The sequence below is a fragment of the Giraffa tippelskirchi genome, chromosome 5, assembly GCF_054371585.1.
Source record: "Giraffa tippelskirchi isolate mGirTip1 chromosome 5, T2T-mGirTip1v1.2.pri, whole genome shotgun sequence".
Classification (NCBI taxonomy): Eukaryota; Metazoa; Chordata; class Mammalia; order Artiodactyla; family Giraffidae; genus Giraffa; species Giraffa tippelskirchi.
This window is the reverse complement of record NC_137279.1, coordinates 59,395,041-59,415,347: the sequence shown is the minus strand read 5'-3', so window position 1 is coordinate 59,415,347 and position 20,307 is coordinate 59,395,041. Positions and strand designations below refer to the sequence as shown.

Below are 20,307 nucleotides of genomic sequence, written 5' to 3'. Positions count from 1 at the left end.
AAGTGATTCAGTAGATACATTCTTTTTTATATTCATTTCCATTATGGTATATCTGAGAATATCGAATATAGTTCCCTATGGTTTACGGTAGGGCCTTGTTGCTTATCCATTCTCTATATAATGGTTTGCATCTACTAACCCCACACTTCCAGTCCAAATAATGTTTTGAATGAATGGCCCAAAGGCATATAATTCCATGGCTTTTCTGCATCTTTGTATCATCTCTATCAACTCTTCTTTCCTACGAGGGTAAGTATTCTAGATTGGGGAAGAATTGTACCCAAGGGATGACCCTTTCCTCCTTTTGTTTTATCTCCAGTTGAGAAGAGATTGATGAATAAATCAGTATTTTCCAGGCTGTTAGGGGTATTTAATTAGCTCACTCTTCATATGCTGGCACGTTCACATGCTGCCATATCAGATTAACCATCAAAATGGAAAGGGTTATTAAAACAAAGTAAATGACAGTACCTTTCAAGAAAAGGCAGGATATTTAAAATCTTTGGCTTTGGGAATTTAATGATCCTCAAGTTGATAAGTCACTATGACCTAGGAATGAGCAATGACAGTCTACCGGCTAGAGGCTGTGGAGAATTCACAGATAATCCCAGTGACCTGCAATTACGGTTCAACAACCCACCTCATCACTCCCCACCACCATGCCTGGGCCAGACTCTGCACCCAGCACAGGTGTGCAGGGTTCGGTCTTTGAACTTGCTGCAGATCCCAGGTACCAGGTGCGTCAGTGGGATGGATCCATTCTAATGAGGACCACAGGGCTCACAGCCAAAACCTCCTCTCGGTAAGTTTTTCAAAAGGTGTTTGCTGAGAACATGATGCAGCAGACAAACACATGAACTTCTATGGGAAAATAAAATGGTCTCTTTTGTCTGGCTTCAAACTTTCTGACAGTTGAATGAATTTTTGTTAAACTCTCATGAATTCCCACATTGAGGTATAGCCACAGTTGTTATAAAACTGACGTTCTATTAAAAAAGTAAAGAAAAAACAAAACATAAAGGAAAAATAGTAGGAGAAAACATAAAAAGTAAAAAAAAGAACACACACACAATGGATACTTTTTTTTAATTTCCTTTTTTAATTGAAGGATAAGTGCTTTACAGAATTTTGTTGTCTTCTGTCAAACCTCAACATGAATCAGCCATAAGGTATACACATATCCCCTCCCTCCTGAACCTCCCTCCCATCTCCCTTCCCATGCCACCCCTCTAGGTTGATATAGAGCTCCTGTTTGAGTTTCCTGAGCCATACAGCAAATTCCCATTGTGGATATTCTTTAAAAAATTGCCTGAAAGTGTAAATTTTAAAAATCTGTACTATGTAAGAGATGAAGTAGTATCTTAGCCCCAAGTTTATCCACCAAAATAGTTGGAGGATGCAGCCTGGTTAAATATTCAGTTCTGATAAGAAATAGTTAGTATCATAGCGAGGTAACCATTCCGTGGTATTTTAAAAAAAATTAGGACATTTTTATGTCTGAATGAACTCTGAATAGAAGATGTTGAACAGACAACAATTATTTCTAATTTATTTAAGATGTAAGCTTCAACTGTTCATTTAATTGGAAATGTTTCCTCCTGAACAGTCTGTGTGCAGGAAAATCACATTTCCAGTTCTCTCTGAAGAACCAAATAGTTGGCTCTGCTTAAGCTCATGTGGGAGATACTTCAGTAATTTCCTCTTCTAATTTGAGTTAATTTAATGTTGCTTAACACTTAAGAAGAAAACAAAAATAATTATTAAACCAGGAACTATATATTTTAAAGGGCATTCATATTTATGTTGTCTTCATGTAGTATAACCTTTTAAAGAACTCCCTACCCTCTTGGAATGCCAACAGTTCTCAGTGCTTATCTTTAAAAGCAATTAAAATAAAACCCTATAATTTAATGCATTTCCCATAACAATTTAAGATTATGAGACTGCCAACCTTACCTCATGAACGATATTAAGAATACTCTGAATTTAAATAAAAAACCAGAGACACCTGTAGTCACAGGAGATGGGTTGTAGGCCTTGCCTTGCCACACCATTAAATGACCTTGGGCAAACTCACCTGTATTCTCTAGTTTTCATTTTACTTTGTAAACTGGAGTCAATAATCTTATAGTGCATAATGTCTAGAATTTCCGTAAGAATTAAATAATTCTTATTTAATTATGCACATGAAAATCACTGGGTCAAATGTAATACATAATACAAAGGAAGTTATCATTGAAATGATGTCCAAAGCCGTAAGAGGGTGTGGAGACAAGGGAACCCTCCTACACTGTTGGTGGGAAGGTAAATTGGTGCAGCCACTATGGAGAATAATATGGAGGCTTCTTCAGAAACTAAAACTAGAATTACCATGTGATCCTTGCAATCCTCTGAGTACAGATCTGGAAAGGACAAAAACTCTAATTTGAAAGGTTACATGCAATCCAGTTTTCACTGCAGTCCTGTTTACAATAGTCAAGACACGGAAGCAACCTAAATGTCCATCAACAGATGAATGGATAAAGAAGATGCAGCACATATATACGGTGGGATATTACTCAGCCATAAGAAAGGACGAAATAATGCCATTTATAGCAACATGGCTGGACCTAGAGATTATCATACTAAGGGAAGCAGGTCAGACAAAGACAAATACTGCTTGATATCACTCATATGTGAAAACTAAAATGTGACACAAATAAACTTATTTATAAACAGGAATAGACTTACAGATATAGAAAACAAACTTATGGTTACCAAGAGGGAGAGATGAGAGGGAGGGATAAATTAAGAATTTGGGATTAAAATATACGCACTACTATATATAAGATAGATAAATAACAAGGTCCTACTGTATAGCACAGGACTATATTCAATACCTTGTAATAAACCATAATGGTAAAATATCTGAAAAGAATATATATATGTATATATATATATATATAACTGAATCAATTTGCTGTACACCAGAAACTAACACAACACTGTAAATCAACTATACTTCAATTAAAAAGAAGAAATGATGTCCACACCCAATATTGAGGAAGACAAATCCAGCAGTTGTGTAAAGGCTGCATTGAACAGGGAGTGACAGCATGTCATCACACAATGAAGAAGTCATCTCAACAGTCCATATGAGAATAAATGTGAATCTTGAACTAGGCTGCTGGTAGAGGAAGCGGAAACACAGGTGATTTAAAAAATGCTTTGGCTGAGTAATATTCCATTGTGTACATGTACCAGAGCTTCCTTATGCCCATTATACAGAGTGAAGTAAACCAGAAAGAAAAACAGCAATACAGTATACTAATGCATATATATGGAATTTGAAAGATGGTAATGATAACCCTATATGCGAGACAGAATAAGAGACATAGATGCATAGAACAGTCTTATGGACTCTGAGGGAGAAGGTGAGGGTGGGAAGTTCTAAGAGAATAGCATTGAAACATGTATATTATCATATGTGAAACAGAACACCATTCCAGGTTCGATGCATGAAACAAATGCTCAGGGCTGGGGCAATGGAATGACCCAGAGGGATGGGATGGGGAGGGAGGTAGGAGGGGGGTTCAGGGTGGGGAACACATGTAAACCCATGGCTGATTCATGTCAATGTATGGCAAAAACCACTACAATATTGTAAAGTAATTAGCCCCCAACTAAAATAAATAAATTTATTTAAAAAATAAATAAATAAAAGCAGACACTAAAAAAAAAAAAATGCTTTGGAAAGTTTGAATCGTCCTGCTTTTCTGAGTGAGTGGCTGCTCTGGTGCTGGGGGGAGAGACTTCAAATACCTTCCAAAAATTTTAAAGCTTAATTGCATTTAAAACTCTTCAGTGATTTGTCATGGAACTAGCCTGTGTTTATCACTCCAGATTCACCTTCTGAGATTTCTACTCCAATTTTACTTTCTGGTCAAATTCCAATGTTTAAAAAAAATCCAGTGCTTAAAAACACATCCAATCCTTGCCCATGTTTCCCCTGTATACTATTATATTTCATGCTTCCATGCTTAGATATCTGTTAATCCTGTTCTGCAATGCCTTGCTCCGTTTTCCTTCATTTTTCTTCTCCTTTCTATAGGCTAACTCCAAATCAGCTTGTAAAACTCTACCCACATTTTGTCCAATAAGTCTTTCCTTTGCTTCTCTCTCAAACAGGGTTACGCATTTTTTGCACCGACAGATGTTCAATCATGTTCGACTCTTTGAGACCCCATGGACTGTAGCCCGCCAGTCTTCTCTGCCTATGGGGATTCTCCAGGCAACTATACTGGAATGGGCTGTCATTCCCTTCTCCAGGGGATCTTCCCAATCCAGGGGTTGAACCCAGGTCTCCTTCATTGCAGGCAGACTCTTTATCATCTGAGCCACCAGGGAAGCCTCAAACAGGTATATAATATCCTCCTATGTGCTCAATCTTTTCCTTATGGACTCACTTGTCACAGTGTATTATAACAGACTTTCCTTTTTTATGTCTCTCCTCCTATCCCACAAGCTCCCTGAAGGCAAGGACTTTACCTATTCTTCCACACACTCTCAGCACCTAGTGAAGCATGGCACACTGTAGTGGACAATGAGTATTTTTTGAAGCAGTGACTAGATAACTGACTGGTTGACAAGAAGAGTCCAAAATTTTGGTTCCAAGAAGAACCAGAAGAATGTTATCATTATTAATTTATTGTCTCTCAACTCTAAACCTACCCTTCTATATTTGGCTTTATGACAGTAGCACTGGGACCCCATCATGTATGTTTCTGCTCTACCAGCTGACTCTATGTTGAGCTCTGCCAATAGGGGGTGCCAGAGGGTGACTCCAGAGAACTGAAAGTAAAAAGGAACTGGCTCCTCCCTATCTGCTTCCTGCTTGCTTGCTGATTACATAAGGTTCTCTCCAAGAAGGATTTTTCACCTTGGAGGAGGTAGATCCTTCTCCCATAGAAGCAGATGATTCAAGCGCGACATTTTCCCAACACTTGGAAAGCCAGCTTTATCTCATGCCTCCTCCTACAGACACCTGCATCAGCTGGTGGATGCTCCCCCTCTCCTTGAATGTCTGGGTCCCAGCATCAGAACTGTTCCCCTCTAATCTACTGAGTTTTAATAATTCAAGCTATTTCTCTTTGTTGACTCAGTCCTATAGGTATTAGCTCTTTCCTGCAGTTGCCATCTCCATGATATCTTGAGTTCTCTTTTCATCTTTCAGTTACCTAGTCAACAAATTTACAACCAGTTAGTAATTCTTTGCATTAAATTCCCTCTGTTAAAATAACCAATGTGGTTTTTCTTTCTTGAGCGACTTTGATTGCCATAGAAAACGAGGATGATGCTCACAGAAAGAGGGAAATAAGGAAATCATAAAGAGGGTGATGATAGATTTGCATCTGGACTCACTGAACTCATCATTTTGTCTTTATCACACAATATTACATATTGACTGTAAAAAGAAACTAGAAAATACAGACAAGCAAAAAATTCAAGAATTATCCATAACCTATCTCTGGGCGATGAGCACTGTTAACTTTCTTTTGGTGTTTAACTTTCCAGACTTTGTGTACATATAAATGTAAAAATATTCTATATATTTAAAGAAAAACAGAATCATACTAGGTGTACTGTAGAACAGTCTTCTTTTATTATCATTAATGCCTTTCTCTGTCCTGAAATATAAATATATAACTGCCAGATTTGTCTTCCCAAAGCATGGCTATGGATGGTTAACCTTGGATAACTTCCTATTTTTTAAAATCATGCTTTATGTTTAACACAATGCTTTCACATACATGATTTAATTCCCATGAAATTCTAGATGTTATTTTCTATGTTTACTAGTCTAACTTACATAAAAATGAAGCTTAGGGAAAATAGTGACTTGTCCAAGGTCACATAACTAGTAAGTGGCAGACCCAAGGCCTGGAAGATGTATCTTCTGATTGCAAATGCCATGCTCTAATCAATCTATCACATTGTTGCTCTATTTTACCCCAAACCTTCAATGGTTCACATTGTTTACAAATCAAAAACCTAAACCCCTTAACCTAGTATTCAAAGTCTTCCAAAATCTAGCATCAAGTAGATCTTCTAAATTTTCCCTATAAATAACAAATCTCCAGCTAAGCCTGACTGCTACTGGGACCCTATACCTTCAGTGTTGGGAATTTTGCTTATTCCATTAATTTTATTCACCTGAGATATCTTTGCCATCAAGTAATGCTTGCTACTATTTTATCTACCACAAATGAAACAATACAAAGTCCTGAAATGAGTGAGATGACACATGGGAATTTTGTATAGGTGGCATTTCCAATCAGTAAATTATAAAATAATGTTGGCAAATTGTGTGTGTACTCAGTCACTAAATCATGTCTGACTATTTAAGACTCCATGGACTGTAGCCTGCCAGGCTCCTCGTTCCATGGGATTTCCCAGGCAGGAATCCTGGAGTGGGTTGCCATTTCCTTTTCCAGGTGATCTTCCCGGCCAGGATTTCCTGCATTGCAGGTAGATACTTTACCATCTGAGCCACCACCAGGGCTTTGAGGGATGGACAGAATGAGGTGAAGGGGTAAAAACTTCTAGTATAAAAGAAATAAGTGTAACATACAACATGGTGACTAGACCGATAATATTATGTTGCAAATTTGAAAGTTGCTAAGGAAGTGAAAAAAAAATTCTCAAAAGTAAAAAAATTTGTAAATTTGAATGGTGACAGCTGGTAACTAGATTGATCGTGGTGATCATTCTGAAATGTACACTAATGTTGAATCATTATGTTGAACTCTTGAAACTAATATAATGTTGTTAATTACACTTCAAGTAAACAAAAACAAAATCAAGTCTACATTTAGATATAAGGAATAGAGTCATAAAAGTATTGGAAGAAATCATTGATGTGCTATTTTTAATATGATCACTAAAAGAATTTCCTTAATATACACGAATATAGGTAAATTAATAAGAAACTGTCCGAATGAAAATAGTCTAAGGATATATACTATACTACATACACACAAATACCAAATATACATTTGAAATAAATAAACATTGTGGCTTATAATGACTAAAATTTTAATTAAAACAATAATAATATGCCACTTAAAATACTGAACTTGCAAAGATTTGAAATATTGTTGTTTCAATATTGATAGGAGATTTCAGAATTAGAAATTCTTACATCCCATTTTTGAAAGACCATTTAGGAATCTCTAAGCTTCCTAGGTGGTGCAGCGGTAAAGAATCCACCTGCCAATGCAGGAGATACAAGAGACATGGGTTTGATCATTGGGTTATGAACATCCTCTAGAGTAGGAAATGGCAACCCACTCCAGTATTCTTGTGTGGATAATGCCATGGACAGAGGGGGCTGATGGGTTACAGTCCATGGAGTTGCAAAGACTTGGACATGACTGAGAATGAACTTTAGCAACCTCTAAAAGTTTAAAATGGACAAAATTGGATTCTGCACTTCTAGTACTAAGGATAATCTTCCATATGCTTATTGTAAAGATATTTTTGGAGAATTGCCTTTGTAATGAAAACCTGGAAATCACCTACTTTCCCATCAATAGGGGACTGATTAAATAATACAAGATAATATTCAAATAATAAAATACTGTTGAATCTAAAAAAATGAGAGGTGTGTGTATCCAAATGTAGAAATAAAATTTGAACAATTCCTTTATGTAAGGGAAATTAAAAATAGAAAACATTAATGTTACATATATTAAAATGAATAATAGTTATCTATCAATGGGAATTATATATGACATGGGCAAGTCATAAAAAAGGCATTAACAACCTCTATAATATTCTGTATGTCAAAACTTTTTTCCAAAAAAGTACTTCTAATTTAAACAGTCATTACATTTTTATTTTGTACAGCCAAGTCTTAATGACATTAACTATATCCAAGAATTCTTCATCAATGAAAGTGTTCCATAAATATTTCAGGAAGAATTCTTTTCTCCTGTATATTTTTTCACATTAAATAAAATGTGACAAATACTTATAGTTCTCACATTATATTGCTTATTTTTCTGTTTGTTTAGTTCGACTTACATCTCCTACTATAGTAAAGGTCCTTGGTAATAGAGCTCAGATCTTACAGTAGAAATAAACATTATCATCCATTATCCATCTATCTATCTGTCTATATCTATGTGCTCTATATATCGATCTTCACATCCATACTTCCTTTCCACATAACACAAATTGATTGCATAAAAATTCCTTCACCTTTCAATCAATGCCCCTTTTTTCTTAGTTTACACAATCAGCTTGATTACTCATTCTAAAAAATATTATTTATGGTACCCTGCTTGAAGTATTCTTCCATATCATCTGTCCATTCAAACTATCTCAGATTTTATCCTTCAAAACCTTACTCAGCTTTTTAGAATACTCAGTTATTTGAATACTTGGAAGGCTCATCAATTTTTACTTTTACAGTGTTTAGCAGGTGTTGGTGTTTGTATATTTTTGTCTTTTATTGAACACTGATCAAATCTTTTTTTTTTTTAATTAGAGACTGCTTTTGAGAATAAAAACCCATGCATTTTTGTCTGTCTCAAAATAGGAGCTCCTAGTGGGAGATCATTTTATTATGTGTTTTATAAAGTCTTAAAAAGTGTTTGGTGGATTTTGTAAATGAAAGTTGCATTTTGTGGGTGAATTTTGCCATTTACATGATTACAGATGTAAAATAAAGGGGAAATGCTGAAGAAGCTTTATTATACAAGCCATACTTGTATAAAGCCTAAGATGGCCTTATCTATAACCCTATCAGTAAACAGTTAGCAAAACACTAACAAAAAGGTTGTCTCTGTTGTAGGAAATCTCTTTTGTAACTCACGTGTGGTCAACAAAGTAGCCTAAATAATATATCAAACTAACAGGTGAACTAACCAAAAGCAATCGCATTAATAGTCTCCTCCTTACTAAGTTATTTTTTGTTTTAGTTTTTAAAGTCATAAATAGCTTATATGCTTGTTAGGGCAGACCCTCCCCCCCCTTTTTTTAACAGGATGCTATCTAGAGGCAATATGTAAACAATAAAAGAGAAATATTGAGGGAAAATGCTTTAGGGGGTTGGAGAGAGCAGAGTGACAAACATTTTCAAGTCGGGATTTGCAAATTGACTTCCTGCAACTTAATGAAAATATCTGCATAGGTCAAACCCCGTCTTTGATTTGAGCTAAATGGATTTCCTTTGGTGGTGATAGAAGAAAAAAGAGGCACATGATGAAGCAGAAATTACATGCCATAACCTCCCCAGAAAGCCTGCAGGCTCATGGCTATAACCATATGAGGGGCTCTATGGATTCCCAGAATGAAAAAGAACTATGGGTCTACATTCTATTTCAGTCCTTACAAATTTCTGATTTTTTTTGTAGCTATCTAAGAAAAATTTGATATTGTTGTTGTCTAAGCACATTTAAACTTCAGCTGAAATAACTGCCAAGTGATTCATGCCTATGTAGGTGAACATAACGATTGTATCTGAAGCCCCAGCGCGCCATTTTCATTTCACTTTAAATAAAAAACAAAATGTATCTATGTCAGTCAGTGCCCTTCTGCTGTACTCAGAGGTATCAAACAGGCTACAATTATGATTGTGAAGTGATTGTGTCACATTGGAGGAAGGTTTATTGCTTTTGAGTCTGCTAGGCAGTAACACATTCTGTTTCATATTACTCTTTATATCATTGTTTGGCTGTGACTAGAATAATCAAATGCCATCAAATGCTGTCAAATTCAATTTACAGTATTTTTCATTGAAGCAGGCTTTCTGCATTATATTTCCTGTTTTCCCTCTCTATAGCTGCCATGGAATAGTCACTGTAATCATGAGCTTTATTTACAAAACCAACAGAGTGAAGCCACATCCTGGTCTATAACAGATACTTTATTTCCCTTTATTCAGAATAGGAATTTGATGTGCTTTTCTCATACAATTAGCATTAAGTAGATGAAAGAAAACTATTCCAAGAGGATGAGCATTTTAGAGGCTGCTCTAACGTGCTTAGTATAAAATGTAAATTCACATTAGCCATTTTTACATGTTTGTGTGTATTTGAATCAGAAATATTATTCTTCAAATTAACATTTGCTGAGAGGAAAACATTTTGCTTGCTCATTCTGGGCAATGTCATTTACATAAAGAGAAATGCAATAATACTTTCACCCATCACAATCTTCCTACAAACCCAGAGATGAAGATTGGTCTAAATCAAAGGGTTTTACCATCTGAAGTTACAAGAGGAGCCTAAACTAAGTTTCACGATGTGTCTAGGGCGCAGGACCTAGCAAGGGAGGGCTAGGCTGCAGGAGAGACTAACAAAGGATGCTCGAGTTGGATGGGAATCTGAGAAAAAATATGGGCTTTGTATGCCTGATGTAAATAGATGGCTTTTGGAAAGGGGTTTTCATCTGCAAAAGCTTTATGTCTGCCCGTGTCTGTCTTAGAAAGTCTCTTTTCTGTTTCACTGCTATGATCTGAATGAATGTGTTCCCCCAAATTAATATATTGAAATCCTAACCACCCAGGGGGTGATATTAGGAGGTGACTAGCTCATGAGGGTGGAGTCCTCATGCTTGGGATTAGTGCCCTGATAAAAGAGTCCCCACAGGACTCCCGGCCACTTTTGCCAGGTGAGGACACAGTGAGAATAAGGCCATCTGTGAAGCAGGAAGTGAGCCCTCAGCAAAGAGCACACCTGCCAGCACCTTGATCTTAAACTTCTCAGCCTCCAGAACCATGAGAAATAAATACGTGTTGTTTATGAGGCACACAAGTTACGGTATTTTTGTTACAGCAACCTGAACGGACTAACACAGGTGGCCGGCTCTCAGTGGCCGGCTCTCTGTTCTCATCTCTGTTTTTGTTTTACTTTCTCCTTTCCTGCTCTTTCTCTTCCTCCTTCTCTTGCCTTCTCTCTCTGTATCTATTTCCTTTCTCTCTCTCTCTCCTCCTCCTATTTATTCACTATATATTTAAAGAAAACATTAATTTAAAACTACGTCCATGTTGATCAAGTGAAAAATGGATCAAGGAGCACAATGTCCTCAAACTAAACTACCCAAGGAGTCTCAGTCTCTCTCTGTCTCCCCTCATCCCCCTCATTCTCATTCTCACTCTTCTCAATCTCTCTTTCCTTCTCTTCCCTCCCCTTCCCTCTTTTCTTCATTTTCGGTGGATACACTTAATTGATTATGCAGATCATGGTGAAAAGAAGTTGCACTAACACTATCAAGCCAGCCCAGTGGAAGCCTCAAAACAGAAGGGGTCTTGCAGTGTGAGCCCCTCTCTCTACAAATGAAAAGTGCCATCTTTTGAAGAAGAGAAAAAGCCCTTCCAATCTCACATGTTAGGTGGTGAGAAACAACTAGATTTCTTGTCCTAGACCTGGTTCTTCTTCTGGAATGACTATAGTTCTTGGCCACTGAACCTCCAGAGGATGGCTCTAACTGTCCATCAAAGGTAAGGCTTTTGCGGCTATGAGGTCTTATCTTTCAAAGAGGCTCAAACATAAATGTCACATGTTAGTTGTAGCTTTTTTCCCTTTGATAATGTGTAAAAGTATCCAGTACCAATTTTAGTTTCCAGTAGGTGCTCAAAACACATGAATTCCCATTCATTCTCTTCTGGAAATAGAAAACATATTTGAGTCTACAGTACTGGAATAGTACACAATCTTAAATAATTAACAATAATAATAATAGTCAATGTTACCTGTGAATAAAGTAGTTGATGATGACTCCATTTGGTTTTTTAGGTGGCATCCATTTAACCTCTATGCAAGCTGACCCCAGTGCCTTAAGAATAGGGGAATTTAGATCCATGGGGGCTGCTTCAGCTGTTTTGGCAAACATCCTACTGCTAACTCCACAACCTCCTTGAAAAAAAAATACCTTTAGTAATTTGTCAAGTAAGGAAAAGAGCTCCATGTACATATAGAAGGGTAGGAATACCATGAAAATCATGGTATCTGAAATTTTGTATACACAGTTCTACACATACTTTAATTAGCATTTACATCTCTACAGGATTTGAATATTTAAGAAATGATTTTTGGAAAATCCATTAACTAATCACATTTTTGCATAGGCCCTGACAATAAAGTTTATACCTTGAACTGAGTTTTCTCTAGTTTACCGCAGTTATTTGAGCCAGACTGTGAAAATATGATTAAAGTAAGTGTATGTGTGACCTGCTCTTAATAATAATATCTTATTTTGCCAATATTTAAAAGTGATCGTTCTCTTGACACACAGAAGTCAAATAATGCATTTGAAGGATATGGTTTCAAATTCACAGGATACACAGAGGTGTAGAAAGTGATTTTGCTTTTAAATCAAGAAAACTTTAATTTAAAGCCATTTCCTTGTGGATTAGCTGACTATTGGAGCAAGGAAAACAATACTTTCCAAAACAAAATGTCTTGGTCTCATTTGTAGAGAACAGTGGGCAAACTGACTCAGTTTTGGAAATGAAGCATAGCAAAATCACAGACCCCTAGTTCTAACCAACTCTATGGGAAATGGTATTCATCTGCAGACAGAAGTTCCTAAGGACAAGAGTTGCATGTTGAGTATAAGATTGGTAAGTTTCCTTAATCTAAGGTGAAGCAACTTGTTTTGAGTTACACCTTTTTTCTCTTAGCAGTTGGGTATTACTTATTATATAACACTTAGAAGGATGAAGGAAGTGAGTGGGGCTCTTTCTCAAGACCATACAGGTAGATGACAATTTTATTGACTACTAGCTGAAGCCATGAAACTCAAGGTGACAGTTTAGGTGCAAGAGACAGTTATCAGGGAAGCAGTGTAAAATATGTTGCGATTCAGTTGAGTGTAACTCAACTGCTTAATAATGTCTCCTTTCCTACTACCTCACCCCTAAATAAAACTGAAATACAACCAAGGTGAGGATATTTCCTAGCAGACTTTCGTAATGCCTATTTTGTTTTATATTACCCATGGTTCCTTTATGTGATCTAGGTGTTTTTCTTTTAAAAGGTCTTATAAAACAAGACTTTGCAAAACCACTATTTTCAGATATTTAAATACTCATGATTTAATGTGCAGAAATGCATAATTCTTCACTCAATGCAGGGCTCTGATTTTTTCTGGGTACAAAGTCCAGTACAAATAAGAAATGGAATGTTAGTCTTTGTCTTTGAATTGGGAATCTATTCCTTTTTATTGAAAAAATTTTAAATGAAATTCTTTTTTATAAAAACCCTGGACAAGTGTCTGAAAGACTTTCACCTTTTTGGCATGCTTGTATCCTTATCTCATACTGTGTGAATGGAGCCAAGTTTTCCAGAAGGATAGATTGATGATGACCAACAGAGGAGATCAGAGGTGTTGCACTTCCAGCATTGAGTAAGACATTGTACTCCACAGGCATTTTGGGGACAAGGATCCCTTTAAAGAGAGAGAATAAAACACGTTAGTCTATTTGGTCAACAAACGGTCAACAGATATTCATCTTTTAAGAACAGTGTATATTTAAAAATTTACACTTCAAGGTATACTAATGCTTAATATAGCAGTTAATAATTGTAAGAAATCTGAGTTGGAAAATATTAGAGTGCTTATTCTAAAAGTAAGAAATGTTTATCATCTATTTTCAAAAACAAATGAAATATAACAATTCTATTCAATGATACACTCTATAGGCAAATAAAAACAAAGGCATGTTTCAAGGCAAATACATGCAAGGCGCTTAGAAATGATGTTATATTTTTCCTAGGTTTACTTACTCTTAAAGTACATAAAAAAACCCATCAGTTTTGCTTGTGACAATAATTTTTCTGCAAGCATTGGGTATGCATCTCATCTGACACAGATCCTTGACATAATAGCCCATAAAGTATCCAAATCACAGTCTACCTAGAGAATTCCCAGTGCATTAATTATTGAGTCAGGACAGTCCACTCTGTCAGTGAGACGCATGAACCTAAATATATACGAAATTTGGGTTTAAAAACTGTCATTTTTCACAATGCCTCCTAAAGAATGGAGGTCTTATCAGTTTAGCCTCTTCACAGTCTAGTCACAGAATTAAATGCTTGTAAGTTTTATTTGGTCATGAACAACATGCATACTTTTTAAAGGAGAGGATATGAGCCTTGAATGAAGAATATAATGAAGCTTCCCACCAAAGTTTCTCATTGATTTGCTAGCTTCTAACATATATGGGCTTCATCACTTACCTTTGTAGTACTTAAATAAGTTTCTCTGCTACAGAGACAAGGAAAGCCATAGCATAGGGTTCAATAACTCATGAGAGATGAGGTCTAAAGAATTAAATGTGGTTTTGCTTTTTGTAGCTACAGCTCCAATACATGAGGGGCAGAAGAGTGAGCAGAAACCAGAGGTGTTCAGGACTTAATGTAGGATAGATTATTAAAATAAGGAGTCTCTGAAGGAAATATTGATCAATATTGGAAGGACTGATCAATCAGTTCCTTTGGGAAGGTGCCAGATGGTGCTGAATTTGGCAACTGAGACTGAGAATTTAAAGTTTAAAGCATCCCAATTAAATTGTTGTTTTTGTCCTTACAGCTTAACTTCTATTATCGTATGATCAATTCCTAAATTCCTATTTCTGACTTTATATTTCTCCTGCATTGTGGATTTGTATTTTGAACACTCTACTTCACAGAGACCACAATCACAAGGTCTAAAAAAGAATTACAGTTTTCCACTCCCAAATGTGTTCTTCTTCCTGGGTTTTCTCTCCCCATTTCTCTACACTAGAAGCCATAGAGTAAAACTCTTAAAAGTAGACCCTGCTTTCTCCACTCTCAAATTCAAGTGAGCCACTCTATTTTATCTTTCATTTCTTCCAGAAGTTTTGGTTTTATATGCAATCAGCAACGCAAGACTCTGTAGGTGTTAACATGATCTATCTTACATTTTAGGAAGATACCACTGCTGGCAAGTGAATGATGGATAGAAAACATGTGAACCAGGAGGAAGAGCTATCAATTTGAAAGTCATTGCATGGTAGAAACAACACAAACAAAAACAGCATTTCACTGCATTCCTGTCTTGTGTCAGGCATCATATATTATCTCCTTTAATATCACTAGAATGTCAACTTCATACAGTAGGGGACTGTGTTCTCCTCTTTAAGGAAGTTCCAACCAATGCTTAGATGTGAATACAGATCAGTAGCTCAAATATTGATTGAATGAATGAATGAATGAAACCAGAAGATAATATTGTAAGATAAATATTACTACCATTTTTTTTAAAATAAGAAAACTAGGGCTCATAGGAGAAACTTGTTACAGTTATCATATAGATTAATACAAGCAGCAAAACTTGAACTCAGGCCCATTTGAGACCAATTACAGGGGCAAAAGTGAAGGAGGAGTCAGAATTACCACTGATGGAACAAAATTATAGGTGAAGATTAAAAGTTCTGAAGAGCAGATTTCCCAAACTGGGATACATACACCCTGGACATTTGTGGACTTTGTCAAAGTGTTTTTGGAGACAAGGACAAACATGTCCCTCTTTCCCCAACTAGTTTTGACTTGTAGAATTTGTGAAACACATAACTCCCCTGCCCAAACTAGGGAAAACCAGCAGAACCCCATTATTTCTGTTCACAAAAATTGAGTGTGGATTTTCTCCATAAAATGCACAAAATTAGAAAATTATATGTGCAAGTGAGTGATGAGAACTTTACTAAATTGTTTTGAATATATAGTCACTTCAGAGTGAACTAACTGCACACCAGCAAAAAAGTTTATGTGGACAAAAACAGTGTGTTGAACACGTATAAATACTATTTGCGGTGCAGTCAAACATCATTTAATTTTTGTCACTTACTATTGCTTTAAAATGATTCATCATGTGTAATCTTCCCCAGACACGGGATGAAAAGCAGACTGGGACCATGATGCCTCTGCTCAGTCTCAAGTAACAGAAAATTCTACATTATTATTTTTTTTTCAGATATCACAGTAAAGATTAATACCTAGAAAATTTAAGTAAATTCATTTTTTCTTTAATGGAATTGTGAGTACATGTAATGAGCTCATTTAGAAGATATTCTTCAAGGTCTCATTCTTAACTGCAAGACAAAATTGGGAATGCTTTTCCTTCTCCCAGTAAGACTGCTATAATTAAAACAAAGTTTGAGAGTTGGATGAAATGAGTTGATTACAGGGAGTATTGGAGACTCTGAGTTCACTAAGGATGAGAAAAACTTAAGAACTGTATTAGAGGTAAAATAAAAGAGCAATCTAATCAGGGTTTTCTTTTTCTCTACTAAAGACTATCTTTGGGGAGTACTGCTCCAAGTAGTAAAAGAGATTAATGAGTGAGTCAGGGACTGTCTCGGTTTGCAATTTGACCTTCAGCAGAAGATATGGTTATGGAAATATCCCTCCAGCAGGTCTTGGAAGGTCACAGCATCCTGCCTCAGATTCGGGCATTTCTCCTTGTTGTTGCCCTAACATAGTTTGTAAGGCAGTGGGGGAAAAGGGTGCTATTTGTGTACATATATTTACGACAAAATGAAGAGAGGAAGAACTGCCTGGACATTGAGCCTGTTATTGGGGTTGGTTCTCTTCAGATTGACTTAACATCCAGAAATATAATAGCATACTAGGCTTTAGCTAAAGAGATTGCCAATAGAAGAAAAGGGTGGAAAATGTACCCCTGAATGATAAATTCCACAATACATTGTTTTTTGGATGTAGACAAACACATTGGAAGGCAACGTCAAATTTGCATGAAATTTTAAGATAAAAAGCAAGACCTTAAAATAATTTACAAGGTTATGGTGACTGCTTCAGGCTTTTTCAAACCTCCTCAGATTACATGTTTATTCTGTCTTCTCTGATCCTAGGATAGATCTTGTGGAAAAGTTTCACAAACACACTTTGGAAAATATCCTATAATTCTTGATGAACTAGATAAACCACAGGATGGGGTCAGATCAAATCCCTCTTCTACTTTCCTTATTCCCTGGTAAATTCTCCATCCTCTGTAGACACCAGTCTCTTCATCTGTAAAATGATGACACTAATAGCCACCTCATAAAGAGATGAAAGGATTAATTAAAAATGTATTGAAAACATTTTAGTTCATTACTACAACACAGAAAGTGCCGAGTAAATGACAGACATCTCTATAAAACAAAATGAAATTGAGCAAAATGGGAAAAAAAATACCCCATAGCTATGACACTGTTTCCATGTGCCCACAAACACTGCTGAACACATCTTTTATATAAACCAGTTATTCCAATTACAAATCAATGTTATATTGACTCAAGTAATTATTGTTATAACAAAAGTTGGTTATCTAGCTTTATTTTTTACATATACTTGGATATGTAAAAGTTGTAGGCTGTCAAGATATCCTAGTCTTTATTCTCAACAGTAATTTAGAGTGGTTTTTTGTTCAATTCGTTGGAGGTTGCACCTTATTATATGTCTGTAGTTTACATCTTCTGGTCTGCTTCCAGTATCTTCTCTGCTTAAAAGACAGGACTCCTAGGAGGTCAGGGAACAAAACTGTACTTACACCACACTTCAAATATAGACATAATCTTGACCATGGCTGGTCAAAGTGTGTACCCAGAAAATGCATTTTTCATGTCTTGGTTAATCGGAAATAAATGTCCTTTACATACACCTGTAAGGTGTTGAAAGAGAAAATGCTCCTTGAAGCTGTGATCATGTCAAACACTGATATGCACTTATTTAGGAGAGAGGGTCCCCTCCACTGTCATAATTTACAGGACAGTGACATGAAAGCCTCCTGTGTTCCTGCAAACCCTAGACCATCTGCAATGAGTCTGAAATGACCTAGCCCCCTGGTATTCTGACGACTAAATGAAATGAAATGGGCATATTTGTTAAAGTCAGCTGGCAAGCCACACAGCTTGGTTAGTTCCTGAGTTCATAAATTTATGTCAGAGCAAGAGGAGCAGCGGAAACTCATGTGAACCAATTTACCCTAAGTGCAAATGGCAGTTTTGTTATTTGGTGTCAAAGTTACCAGTCGCACGATGACAAGCTGCCATAACACATTTTCTTGTTCACTAAAGAACAAAGATTTCGTTGGTTAATATTCCTTGCAAGGCTCCTTTTCATAATTTACAACAACTAGATGCTGATAGGTTATTTAACATTTATGAAGTTAAGATGTAATCAGAAAAACCCTGATTATCTTTACAAATAAAAAAGTTAAATTATTCAACTTTTTTTTTTCTCCATGGCTTCATTTCACAGCAGGTGCATACTTTACAATGGGACAAGTCAATCAAATAATCCTTTTTTAAAATCTTTTTTTAGGAGCTGGAGCAAGAACAATTCTAAGAGGGAAACTATTGGTTTGATAGCCGCATTTGCTTCAAACCATGGGCTGTGCTTAACATAATGCTTTTAGCAAATTAGCTGCATGTCTCCTTTTTAGAGATGTGGATATGTTGGTAATTTCCTTTGGGGGCCATGGAAGTGAAACTGGACCCTCTTAAACACACATCCATACCAACTGTATGGAAATTTTACATAGTTTGTATAATTCTATATCTTTTCTGTTCAACTAGATGGTAGAGTTTTTGACAAGAGGGACAATATCTCACTCCTTCTTTTTTTAAACTCAAAATGTCTAGAATCATGCCCGGTACCCCCTAGAGAGGGACTTAGTAAACATTTTCTCATTTGTTGAAATGAATAGATGAATCAATCTACTCAAATGTAAATGAATTACATCCTGTGAAATTTTAAGCTGCAAATAAGATGATCCTACTGGGTTACTGAATGAACTGCCCTTGAACAACTTTGTCTTCATATATGCTTGCTGTATCTATGGCAATAGTTTTTTCAGTTTTGAACTGGATCGTGGTAGAATGCAGAAGAAAATAATTTGCTTTACACATTGTTAGGTAGAAAAATAGTGTAAAAATATGGTATAGTTTGTTTGCTCAAAGAATTTGGAGTGAAATTTATTGCTAGTTGGCTCTGACACCTATGTGGTGAATCACCTAGAGAAAAGCTTTCAGCACAGAAATTAACCTTTCTCATTAGCAACAAAGGGAGAACATTGGATTCACTACAAGTTGTTATGAACATTAAATGAGATAATATGTGTTAATCTCTTTGAAAATGCCAAAAACACATTAGAACTCAAAAAGGTAAGATAAATTTACTAAACATCAAAAGCAAAGACAATGAAAGCAAAAATAAACAGATGGGACTACATCAAACTAAGGACCTTCTACAGAGCAAATGAAACCATTAATAGAATGAAAAGAAAGCCTATTGAATAAGAGCAAATATTTGCAAACCACATATCTAACGAGGGATTAAATATCCAAAGTATATGAGGAACCCATACAATCCGATAGTAAAAAAAAAATAACTCAATTAAAAAATGGACAAAGGACCTGAAAAGACAATTTTCCAAGGAAGATATACAAATGGTCAATAGGTACATGAAAAGGTGCTCACCATCAATAATCAGTGGGTAAATGCAAATCAAAACCACAATGAGATATCATTTCACACCTGTTAGGATCTCTGTTATCAAAAAAGATAGGAGATCACAAACGCTGGTAAGGATGTAGAGAAAAAGGAAACCTTGTACACTGTTGTTGGGAATGTAAACTGATACAGCACTATGGAAAACAGCATGGAGGTTCCTCAAAAAAAAATTAAAAGTAGAACTACTACATGATCTGGCAATTCTACTTCTGGGTATATATTCAAAGTAAATGAGATAATGATCTCACTGCACTGCTGTGTTCACCAAAGCATTATTCATAATAGCCAAGGTATAAAAACAACCTAAATGTCCATTAATGGATGAACAGATTAAGAAAATATGATATACACACAATGGAATAGATTTAAGATTGGAATATTGTTCAATCTTAAAAAAGGAAAGCCTGCTGTATGCTACAACCTGGATGAAACTGGAGGATATCACGTGATAGAGCCAGATGGAGAAAGACAAATACTGAATGGTATCACTTATACATGGACTCATTTTTAAAGAAAGCTGAACCCATAGAAACAGACTAAATGGTGGTTGCCAGGGGTTGAGAGGATGGGTGAAATAAGAAGTTAGTAAATGGTGCATACTTTCAGTTATAAGATGAATAAGGTCTGAGGATTGATTGTAAAACATAGTGACTATATAGATGATAATACTGTATTGTGCAGATATGCAGATGACACCACCCTTATGGCAGAAAGTGAAGAAGAACTAAAGAGCCTCTTGATGAAAGTGAAAGAGAGTGAAAAAGTTGGCTTAAAGCTCAACATT

General features: G+C 36.0%; 1 protein-coding gene across 1 annotated transcript in view; it reads right to left on the bottom strand.

The window, feature by feature from the left end:
• USH2A (usherin) overlaps positions 1 to 20,307 on the bottom strand; it is a 901,466-nt gene that overhangs the window by 138,920 nt on the left and 742,239 nt on the right. The window contains exons 58-59 of the mRNA XM_081491700.1: positions 13,276 to 13,434; positions 11,738 to 11,900 (exon numbers count right to left, since the gene is read on the bottom strand). Coding sequence (XP_081347826.1) covers positions 11,738 to 11,900; positions 13,276 to 13,434 — 322 coding nt within the window. The remainder of the gene's footprint in view (positions 1 to 11,737; positions 11,901 to 13,275; positions 13,435 to 20,307) is intronic.